Source organism: Ziziphus jujuba, chromosome 6, assembly GCF_031755915.1.
Source record: "Ziziphus jujuba cultivar Dongzao chromosome 6, ASM3175591v1".
Classification (NCBI taxonomy): Eukaryota; Viridiplantae; Streptophyta; class Magnoliopsida; order Rosales; family Rhamnaceae; genus Ziziphus; species Ziziphus jujuba.
Window position 1 is genome coordinate 30990238 of NC_083384.1, and position 12398 is coordinate 31002635.

General features: G+C 31.1%; 1 protein-coding gene across 4 annotated transcripts; it reads right to left on the reverse strand.

Moving 5' to 3' along the window:
* Nucleotides 1-2860: 2860 nt before the first annotated feature.
* LOC107435897 (disease resistance protein RPV1-like) lies at nt 2861-9735 on the reverse strand. Of its 4 annotated transcripts, XM_048463358.2 has the most exons (9): nt 9650-9734; nt 9361-9454; nt 9161-9234; nt 8563-9073; nt 5777-6896; nt 5282-5593; nt 4248-5185; nt 3359-4166; nt 2861-3103 (listed from the first exon to the last, which is right to left on the reverse strand). In XM_048463358.2, the coding sequence occupies exons 4-7, from the start codon at nt 9057-9059 to the stop codon at nt 4508-4510; spliced, it is 2607 nt and encodes an 868-aa protein (XP_048319315.2). In that variant the 5' UTR covers nt 9060-9073; nt 9161-9234; nt 9361-9454; nt 9650-9734; the 3' UTR covers nt 2861-3103; nt 3359-4166; nt 4248-4507. The 4 variants fall into 4 exon arrangements, with proteins under 4 accessions (XP_048319315.2, XP_048319316.2, XP_060673986.1 ...); XM_048463359.2 differs by lacking the exon at nt 9161-9234 and having other exon boundaries at nt 9650-9735; XM_060818003.1 differs by having other exon boundaries at nt 9361-9716.
* Between the last annotated feature and the right edge of the window lie 2663 nt (nt 9736-12398).

Sequence of the window (12398 nt, forward strand, 5' to 3'; positions counted from 1 at the left end):
ATTTATTTTATTATATTTCATTATATTTTATTCGTATTTGGATTATTTAATTATTTATTTAATTAATTATTCCCTGATTTTTGGGGTACAATTATTGGGTTTTGTGAAAATGTTTTAAAAGGGGAACTTTTCCATTTGAGAGAAAACATTATTTCAAATATTTATTGTAATTATTTATTTAATTGTTTGGCATTGATTAATTAAATCTCTTTTATTATTATATTATTAATATTATAATTGTATAGTAGATAAGGTCACTCACTGAGATGATTAGCATCTCATATTTTTAAATTCCGCTCCCCTAGGTATAAGGATTGGTATACGTTCGTCCGGAGCGAGCTTAATCTTCGTTGCTGTCGTATTTCAAGGAGTTCTCTTTATTTTAATTTATTTCTATTGTAATATTTCTTTCATCCTTGTTGTATAACTTCCATACTTAATTGTACACTATGAAACTCTGTATACTGTCTTGGACATTTATTTATTAATTATGTACTGATTTCTTATTATTCATTTGGAGTGCTGCAAATTTGTGGAATTAAATTGTAGTCATGTGGGAGGAATAAGGTGGAGTATATAGAAGTGTGTTTTCAGTGCAGGAAATTTGTGGTAAGTCCAACCTTTAGGGGAGGTTCTGCAGGATTTTCCATTGGAAGGTCCAGTAGGGTTTCCCTAGGATCAGGGGTTGTCTAGGATTCCGGTGAGGAATTTTAGATGGGTCCTGACACAACCAATCTTGAGCAGCATGTTTATATGTGAGATAGCTCAAGAGTGAAGGTGGATATCATGGGAACAATCAAGTTGAAACTTGCTACTAGATATGTTTTAGAATTACAAGAAGTTTCATATGTACATTCCATTAGGAGGAAGTTATTATCTATTTCACTTTTGGATGGTTAAGGCTTTAGTTTTTTGTTTGGAAATAACAAAGTTGAGATGTATAAGGATAGTAAAGTTGTTGGTTTTAGAACTTTATGCGGCAATTTATATAGACTTGATTTATTTAATAATAGTCCTAATTATTCTGTTAATTTTATTGTTGCCCCTATTGTTGCTTCTAAACGTCCAAGAGTTAATAATAATTCCTCAATGTTATGATATAAGTGTTTAGGATATTTTTCTAGGCACAGAATGGAAATATTAGTGAAGGATGGAATATTTCCTAATCTTAATTTTTCCAACTTGTCGACTTATGTTGAATGTGTGAAAAAGAAATTAACTTCTAAGCTTAGAAAGGATAAGATAGTAAGGTGTGGAGATGTTTTGGAATTAATCCACATCGATATACGTGGACCTTTCACACCAACTGTTTTGGGTAGTCATAGGTATTTTATTACTTTCATTGATGATTTCTCTCGTTATGGACATATTGAGCTTATCCGTGAGAAGTCGGATTCTTTAGTTGCCTTTAAGGAGTTTAAGGTAAAGATAGAGCTTTAAAAGAATAAGAAGATAAAGACTCTGAGGTCTGATAGAGGTAGTAAGTTTTATGGAAGATATGATGAGACTGGACAAAACACAAGAAAACAGCCTGTGTTAGTGGGATATTGTGACAATGATTGGAGTGGATCTATGGATGACATGAGGAGTACATCAGGGTATGCTTTCAGCTTTGGAAGTGGGGTGTTTTCACGGGCTTCGGTCAAGCAAAATTGTGTTGCACTCTCTACAGCTGAGGCAGAATATATCAGTGCATCTTAAGCAACTGCACAAGCAATATGGCTTTGGTTTGCACTTGAAGAATTTGGTGAAATGCAAGCTAAAGCCACTCCTTTGCATTATGATAATACCTCAGCCAGTGCCATTACCAAGAATCCAGTTTTTTATCAGAAAACCAAGCATATTGACAGGAGGTATCATTTTATTAAAGAAGCTTTGCAAGATGGAATTGTAGACTTGACATACTGTGTCTCTAAGGAGCAAATTGCAGACATATTTACTAAGTCTCTACCAAAGGATCGGTTTAATTACTTGAGAGACAAGCTAGGAGTTATTTCAGCACAGAGGTTACAGGGGAGTGTTGAAATATAACCCCTGTGCTAATGTGGAAACAAAGAGTGACGAGGATAAGTGAGCTACATAGGTGTATTCTCATTTTGGCTTATATGCCAGGTGTCAATGTGACTTGAAAGAGTGTGTGCTTGCATGAAAGTGTGAGTGAGAGAATATTTTGTTTTAACAGAAATGTAATGATCATTTTTTATGATGTAAGCATTTTTTGGATAAATATTGTTATATTGAATGAAAAGGAGCTGAGCTCACACACAATTTCACTCCTCTAGCTTCTCTTCTCTCTCTCTCTCTCTCTCTCTCTCTCTCTCTCTCTCGAATGTTCATTTTCTTGCATAATACAGAAATATTGTAGAGCACCAAAACCGTTAACAATTGTTGCTTTAGTTGTGCTCATCCTTTCCACATGCAAATTTTGAAGAATCTGAGACATTTTTGCAGATCTTGCATCGGTGAACTTGATTTGTATTTTTTTTTTTTTTATTAATTTTAAAGGCCTGTCTTTTATATCTTAAGTACTTTCAGGATGTGAAAAAAACAAGGAACAAATGGAATTAAGAGTTCCACCATCTGAAGGATTAATGGAAGTTTAAAAGCCTATAAGACCATTTCTGAATGGCCATATCTGTTTTAAAGGACAAACACATACCAAATTGACATTATAAAATTCAAGTACAAATCCATATGCTAAGTCTACTATTTGTTAGTGATGAAAATAGTATTCATTCAAGCAAACAATTTCCAAACATAAAAATGATCACCAACTATACACAAACACATTTTATCAGCCACTAGGCAGAGAATAACGCCAAATTGATAGGAAGTAGGAAAAAAAATAAAATAAAAAATAGATCAAGAATACTGTTCCTTTTTCCTTTTAACTCTATTTTTCTTGAAATAGAGGAAAGCCTTTGAAGTACATTTATAACATGACACAAAGAAAGATAAGTTAAGAATGTTTAAAGAAATTCATATGGATATATGCACACAAACAGGGTATACCAATTTCAATACAGCGGCTGTAAAAAGAGAGAGGGCTTTTCTAAGTGTTGTGGTGCCTGCATAGCTCACAGAGTTTCTTCGTAACCTGAAACTGAGAGACAAGTAATTTGAGGATAAGAATGTTCACCATTTTCACATAAAAAATTCAGAAAAAGTACTTTTCTGTAACAAGTAAGCATTATCTTTTTCCGATATCATTTCAAATGGAAGAAATTAATTGGCTTTCCTTTTCAAATTACCTTATAATTTGTAAATTTAGCATACAAATTAATATAATTAAAATACCTTAAAATGCTTACAGAAAAATAACTTGTACAATTAAATTTGTGTCTTTAAATTGATTTACCTAAGGAGTCATAGAACATTGTTCATTTTCACCGAAGTAATCTTAGGATATTATGTCTCTGTCTTTAGCATCCAAGTGCTCTGCATCTTCATCATTCACCAACTCAAGTTCACACCCTTGTTTGTAATTGTAAGTCACTAGTGACATCATATAAGCCTGAATTCTTTGAACTAATGGAAGGATGTGATTCATCATCGCCTTCTTCCTGACGAGAGCCAGAGGATACAAATTGATCACTTACACTAGCTTCACAATATTCATCATCAAAGCCTCGTCTCTTTCTCTTACTTTTAATAGTTTCTGCATTAAGCCTCTCTAAATCTTCCTTGTTTACCAACCAAGCCCCACACTTCTTTATCTTGCAATACTCATTCTCCAAGATGACATCTTCCCTAAGTTCTAAGTCATAGAAAGAAGGCCACACATGCAAAAAGGCCTCACTGCTACAACTAGAGGGCCAATTTAGGTTAGATAGTTTATTTGAATTTCGCAATAACCCTTTTGGGAAATACCGCATCACTTGTTGATCTAAACATTCTCTGTCTGCCTCAAAACCCTGGCTTGACCGGAACTCACGAGGACAATCATCATCATTTGTTATAAAATTGAGTTTAAAATTAATTGAAATAGTTGCAGAAGGTGTAATTTTATTCAGATCAAGAACAACGCTAACAACCAAACCCAAGAAGTTGTCATTCTTCGATAATGGAGGAAGCTTATTAATTTCCAGTAAACTCCCTGAAGTTTGATAGCTGAACCACTTTGGAATTTCATCACCCGGATAATAAAATTTGAAATCTGATTTGTCCTGTACCAGGAATGAAAATTAGGCAACTGGATAACAAAAACTTGTTAAATGGCAATTAGCTAGGGAGAGAGATAAACATACAGGTTCAAGCATTTTAAAAATTGCATAATCAGTGATGATTGTGTTGCGTGTATTCTGATCCAACTTTCCACAGCCGAAAAAGTCAACAGATCTACTAAACGTAGGGAAGTCGTAAAAGCCAGAGCTTATCAGTTCGTGTTGGAATGCAGGCCAATCTGATATTTTCTCCAGTGATGTGCAATGCCTTGCATTCACACTTCTACAAAATAATGGAAGATCCGCTAGTGATTTCAAGCTCTCACAATATTGGACCTCCAACATTAACAAAGCAGGCGGTATGAACAACCTTCGAGCCACAAACACTCAAGGTTCGTTAAATCACACAACTTGTTTGAGAGAGACTCAATTTTTAAGTGTTCTGAAGGCTCTAGGATTTCAGGAAACTTTTCCAGTTTTACACAACCAGACAAATCTAGTGTTTCAAGAGATTTCAGCTTGTAAATGCTGGTTGGAAGACTTTTAAGTTCTTTGCAATTATACAAATCTAATTCAACAAGACCAGAGAGACTCCCAATTGATGACGGCAGTGCATCTATTGGTGTCCCAGACAAATTTAGACTTGTTAAATTCATCGGAAACTTATGGCAAATGTGGGCTCCAGGTGAGGAGACAGACAAAATATTGTCTGTAAAACTTTTGAGAAATCTCAACTTCTGCTGACAAATATTGCTCAGAAAATTCTTAATGCCTCCACTCTTTACTAGATCCCAATACCATGTGCTCCTTGATATCTCTTTCAAATCTCCAAGTTTGGAGCAACCATCCAAATTTAGATAACTAAGCTTCTCAAGATTTTCAAGTAATGGAAGAACCTGAACCAAACTGGTGCAACCTTCAAGATTTAAACTTTCCAGGTTCGGAGCCACATGAGACAGATCTGGTATTTCTGTAAGGAGCTTGGAATAACTAAGATCCATCCTTCTTAACACTGGAAGAGACTGCGACGGAGTATGGAGAAAAATGGCTACTTATTAAGTATAAATTCATGTACTTGACATTTAATACAATAAAATGAAGTTAAAAGTTAAGCATACCTGAACTTCATGACTCCAAAGTTTTTGAACATGGCTGCCACGTAGTATCAGTTCAACAAGATTTCCAGGATTAAAATTTGATGGCAACATTTTCAAAGGGTATAAGTCCCATTGAAAATATCTTAATGTGTCGGAACAAGAAAAATCAAGACCTTGAGAAAGGTATAGTTTGAACTTGGTGTCAAAAATATCGTCAAAATAAATTTTGAGAACTCGTAGATTGCACATCTTTGAGAAAGCTGAACGAGTAATTTTTACATCTCTGCTAATTTCAGACATATTGAATGCTATGGCTTCAACCATTCCAGTTCCCTGACAATCACATGGAAATTGATATAGATAAGGAAACAGTATAAGAAAATTTAATTAAAGAATAAATAAATAAATAAATAAAAACGCTTTATGTGCACATCGATTTTAATTTGTTTGCTGGAAATGATTTAGTAAAACATTTATGTCATTTTTAGAAGGAATCAATAACGCATTTACACTTGCCTTATTTTTTTCCAAAATTCGACCGACATCTTCAGCATCCCATAACCTACTACGGTTACCAGGTTCTTTATGTTCGTCACGAACAATGGTCTGGCCCATTTGGCGCAATAAATCATGCACCCGTAGATCATTGTGTGCTTCAAATACATTATTTTCAATTAAACACTTGTCAATAAGAACACTTATTCCTATTTTAACAAATGAATCATGGAAACCTAATATTCTTTCGGCATGATCTCTAGAAAAACATTGATTAAATACACATGCAATGTCAAGAAATATATTTTGGATTTCTTCATCATCTAGTCCCTCATAACTAATCCTCAACACATTTAAAATGTCCTTGTTTGGAAATTTTTGTAGTTTATTTATTGCACTTTCCCACTCTTCTTTGCTTCTGGAATTAAGGAAAGAACCCAAGACTTTAAGAGCTAATGGATTTCCATCTGCATAACTTGCCACCCTTTCTAAAAGTACTTCATCATCCATCAGAAGAGAATTTTTTCCAAAAGCATGTAAATGGAAGAGCTCAAGAGACTCAATGTCACTTAATCCCTCAACCTTGTAAATATTATGAGCAACTTTCTTGAGCACTTGACAATTTCTAGTTGTAACAATGATTCTACTTCCTGGAGCAAGTTGATCATATCCTTCAACTAAAGCATCTAAGTGGATCGAACTATCCACGTCATCCAAAACCAAAAGCACCTTTTTACGATGAAGTTTATCAAGAATATAAGGTGATGTTACAAATGGAGTATCCATCTTTAGAATAGCTTTATCATTTAATAACTCATAAAGAAGCGTCTTTCTCAAATGATTTATTCCATGTCTTTCATATTCTTCCCTCACATTTGAAAGAAAAGAGAAACCTTCAAACTGAGAATTTGATAATTTTTGAAATACAGCACTAGCAAGGGTGGTTTTTCCAATACCTCCCATGCCCCAAATACCAATAATGCGAACATCTTTTGAGCCAATGGATAGTAATGATTCAATCTTCTTGATTTTTCTTTCAATTCCAACAAGATGCCCCTTGATATGATGATTTAGAGATAGATATTTAGGCAACTTCAATGAGATATCTTCAACAATTCTTTGAACTAATTTGGTTTCAGGACTTCATAAAGCAAATAAAAAACTGTTAGAAAAACAGGACTAACATCTTAATGATAACTCGTAGAAAAAATATATAGAGAACCACCATCCTTTTCTAATTCATTAAGATAATGAACTTAATGATGACTTTTCATATTTTGTTTGTAACCTGTGTCAAATCTTAAAAAGTGCGTGCTAGCTAGCCAGCATATATATATATATATATATATATATATATATATGTATATATATATATATATTTGTGAAGAAAAAAGTATACATATATATTATTTGGAGGCGTAAAATATTAATACATTATTGGACCTCACTTTCTCGTGGCGCTCCATTTTGTACCATGTTGGGATTAAATTTGTTACACAGCAAAAATATAGAAGAACATATGGTAATCAACAATGCCATAGACCTAAATCCTCTTCCCCAATTTAACACCAAAAAAAAAAAAAAAAAAAAAAAAAAAGAAACAAAGAGAAGCTATGGACACTAAGTTTTCACCAACTTGTTTACGCATGTGACGTTATGTTATTATTTTATTGGTTTGTATCACTTTCATTTATCTCTTTCAAAATTCATTTATACATGTATAGCTTATATATATACACATTTGCTAAAAAATGTGCAGTAGAGCGGTATATAAATACATTTTTTAAACCAGTACTGTAATAACAATGATACCTTGCTTTATGATGCGGGATTGGCATGCATCATAGCACAGTATACATATATATAAATATATATTCAACCAATACTATAATGACAAAGTTATCTTGCTTCATCAATTGGTAAACAAGCTATAAAACTTGGTGCCAATAGCTCCATTGATAATGTAATTAAGAGAAGAGTTTCACAGCAGAAAAAAAAATTAAAAAATTTCAATTTTAGCTAGCTTAGAGATTGTCTTAGGGGTCTGAATATATATATATATATATAAAGAAGAAAAAAATAAAATCATGGATTTTAATATGAACTTAAACAGATTTTGTTGTCAAACTTACAGATAGATAGATAGATAATCAGCAAGCAAAGAAAAGGGAAAAAAAAAATGCAATGAAAGATTGAAAGTGTACAAATATCTTGGATTGGTATTTTATAATTGGGACAATAATTAACGAAATGACGATATACAAATTCTTTTTTGCAAGGCTTTCAAAAACCACTAAAAAAAAAAACAAAAAGAAAATTATCAAGTAGGCTTTAATTTAAAGAGGGTGTATTCAATTTACAATTTGAAAGATTTTAAAAATCTTTAAAAGTTTAGAGGTATTCGATTTAGATTTTAAAAGAGTTTATACAAGTGTAATGATATTCAATTCAGATTTTAATGGATTTTATAAAAGTCCATTAAAATCCATGTGTATTCAATTAGGATTTTATAGAATTCTTTTAAAATCTGATGGTATTCAAAAAGTCATTGATTTTAAAAGACTTTAAAAAATGATGGATTTTAATGGATTTAAAGGAATTTTAACAGTGAAATTGTGAAGAAAATTGTCAATATAAAATTCAGGCTTAAACCCAAACATTTCATAGGATTCTTATAAAATCTATATGGAATCTATAAAATTCCATAACAATCCATCAAATCTTTTAAAATTTATAAATCATTTTAAATCCATCAAACTCTAAATTAATACATCCCCTTAATAATTAAGATGGAACATTTAAATTACCTGAAATCCTTTGAATCCAACCCACATAGATTGGACGCTTTAGGTAAAGCAGCTCTCCATTGATTCACCTTCTCCATTCTGTAACGGTTTTCAAGTTGAGCAAATGCAACTCCATAACTCCCATTCTGTTTTCGTACAACTGATGGATCTATACCGTAAAAGATCGGCATAACAGCCTGCCCTCTCGTTTTTTTGCATTCAAGTATTTGCACCAGCTCATTCAAACACCATGTAGATGTAGCATAGTTTTCCGAGAAAATGATCACCGAAATCTTGGACTCCTCGATAGCTTTGCGAAGCGTGGGTGAAATTTCATCGCCTCTCTCAAGTTCACGATCATCCATGAAAGTTAAGATCTGCTTTGCAGATAAAGCTGCATAGAGATAGCTAGCAAATCCTTTGCGGGTGTCCTCGCCTCTGAAACTGAGAAACACATCGTATTTTTCTTGAAGGGAGACTACCGAAGAAAGAGAAGAAGAAGAAGAAGAAGAAGCCATGTTTGCAATATAACCTGCAAATCCACAAGTAAAAGAGTAATTAATCGATGAAAATTAAATCAAAGTTTTCCAATTAGCTAGCTTTTGAATGAATAGCATACTCGCATGCCAGATCCAGAAACTCTCTCCCCAGTGAAGATGGATAAAAGGAAGATGATCAAAATATGATTGCACTCTGATATTTAGATCAAAGAAAAATTCCTCCTTTTTTATTTTTTTGGGGTAATGAAACACCTTCCTCCTTGGTTAACATTAAAAAAAAAAAAAAAAAAAAAAGTTGGAAATTAAGCTCTGGTTATACCAACAACACTTTACATGTTGACTCCGTCACGCATTATAAGGGGGGCCCACCATGGCGAGAATCTTTCATCATGTGTCTCTTTCAAGCAATTTCCCTGCAACTCCTCAAAAAACAAACCCCATTAAAGTATTTTTTCACAATATTTTCTAATTAGCAAAATTAATCAATTAAATATTTCGTTTCTCTAATGAATTTTACAGTTCCATATTTTATAAAAGAAAATAAAAATAGTAGGGTGACTCAAATTTAAAGTTTTCTGATTAGCTAGCTTTTTGAATGAATAGCATACTTATGCCAGATCCAGAAATTCTCTCCTCAGTGAAGAAGAATAAAAAAAGGATGATCAAAACATGATGGCACTATGATACATAGATCGAAGAAAAATATAATTTATTAAACACTTTTTCTCCATGTACATGTTGACTCTGTCACACGGTTGTGAATTATAAGGGGGGCCGCCATAGCGACAGTCTGTCACCAGGTGTCTCCTTCAAGCAATTTCCTTGAAATTGGAAGCCTCAAAAAAACAAACCCATTAAAGTATTTTTAACAATATTTTCTAATAAGAAAAATTAATTAAATATTTCGTTTCTCTAATGAATTTATTTTTTCATAATTTATAAAAGGGAAAAAAAAAAAAATAGGGTGACTCACATTTAATCCCTTGATTAGTTCATTTTTACATTTAAAAAATGCAACATATTACTTAACAGTATTTTTAACATGTAAAATAGCAAAATTTTATAAAATATAGATAATTACGTATAATTTGGTAAAAATAAATACACAGTATAAGCATATCATTTAATAAAAAAAATATGGATATCATATGATAAAATTTTCAATTATTAAATTTTTGTTGAATTTTATAAGATTCGAAGAATGTAAAAGAAAATAAACAGACACCTCAACAAAGTAATGAGAAATTATTTAAATTTATAAAGTATATTTTTTGCTTCAGATTTAATTTTAAAAAATTGCTCAAAGTAAGATTGTAACTTTAAAAAACTATTGCCTCTTATAACGATTCAAAATTTGAATTCTCCTACCTAAATATTTCAAAAAATAAAAAATGTTCCCACTTAAACGTGTGAAAGAAAAATGTGATTAACATATTCAAAATTAAAAAATATAGTGAATTACATAACATGTAGAAATAATAATAATAATAACAATGATAATGATAGTAATAATAAGATTTAAATATTAAAGTTGGCATTTTAACTCAAGACCGTCTCAACCATTTTTTAGGCTCTAGGCAAAAAAAAATACCTAGAGCCCTAATTTTTTTTTAAATATTAATTTTTAAAAATAAACTTCTATATAAAATTTAATTTTTTTGCATTTTGAGATGCAAAGTTATTAATTAAATTTTTATATTCAAGCTTCGATAGTAAGTCTTTCTCAATTGATAAAGCTGCTAAATTATTTAATCTCTTTTGAGACATTGTTGAGCGTAAATAAGAGTAATATATTATAAATTATCTGTGTATTAGGAAAAAATTAATTTTTTTATATGGTTTAGTATCTAAAATGCCATTTTTAATTTTGGATTTATTATTTCTTTTAAAACTTTTCATTATGAAAATAAATCTAAACTATCAATATGACATAGCATGTTATGTTTTAAAAAGTTTTCAAGATTCAAACAATTTTCTTTTAGAAAATCATCACCAAGCAATTTTGATTTCAAAAATATTTTGAAGTGAAGAAATGGCACAATCAACTATATAGTAGAAATAATTAATTTAAAAGATTTTTCAACTATAAGTCTCACCTAATTAGTTTCATTCTCAGTAGATTCAAATATATATATATATATACAAATATTAGGAGAATGATTGAAAATTCATTAAAATAAATAAAAATCAATGAGCTTACCTTATATTTTGGGGGCCTCTAGATTAGAATTACAAATTATGTAGGTTGAGTATTAAAAATTAAACAAATATGAAATATGAATGAATGAGAAGAGAAGAAAGGAAGTGAGCAAGAAAAAAAACTACATAAACAAGAAGAATATTTAATATATATTATTATTTTTTTTTTACAGTTACAATCTAATTAATTATAAAAATAGAATATTAAAAAATTTCAATTCGACTTGAATAATGTTCTTTTTCAAAGATAAAAATAATCAACATAACTAATAATAAATTATCAATTCAAAACAATTTAAAATTTTAACAAAATCAACTTCTTACGTTTCCAAAATAAATTAGTAATTATTTTTTATTTAATAAATATATGTATATATATATAATTGATAGGAAAAATATTTTTTTGGGGCCCCAATAATATAGAAGCCTAGGCATATGCGTTAGTGGCCTATGCCTTAAGCTGGGCCTGATTTAACTATGCTATCAGAACCCCAAGCCCACCCCATGATATATAATTAATATACATTAAAATTTTTTGGTAAAGTAATATTCATTAAAATTGATAAGGAACAAGAATGTTCATTAATATATATAATTATTAATTTTAAAAGTTGCTTGATTTTATCTGCAGCGTGGAATTACCATTCGATTACTCACCAATTGTCCCCATTTGGCGTGTTTGGAGGGTTATTGTTCTTTTCTTTTCCATCAACTTATTTGCTTTTTTTTCTATGCGACGTGTGAAACGAAAGTCCACATAAAAAAGGAAAAAAGTATTGTTGAAAAGATAAAGTGATTCAATTTTTAATGGAAAAACAAGAAAAATTAATAACATGTGTAGGACCAATCTTCGCTCACTGCATGCCCAAAGTTCATGTTTTTTAACAGTTGAATGTCTCTGTGAAGCAGTTGTTGGCTCCATTAGAACCTACACCGATCTACCAATATAAAATTATAGCTTCAAGACATCATATTCTTTCTTTTTAACTTAAAAATTGTTGTACTGGTAAATATTAATAATAATAATAAATCGCAAAATCAGTTTGGTGCTACAACTTAGATTGGCCATGCCAATAATGTAATTAAACTCGACAAGACTTGTCAAGACTGCCTAGTCCATATACATTAACTACAACAACAAAAGCTTTTCCGGAGGCC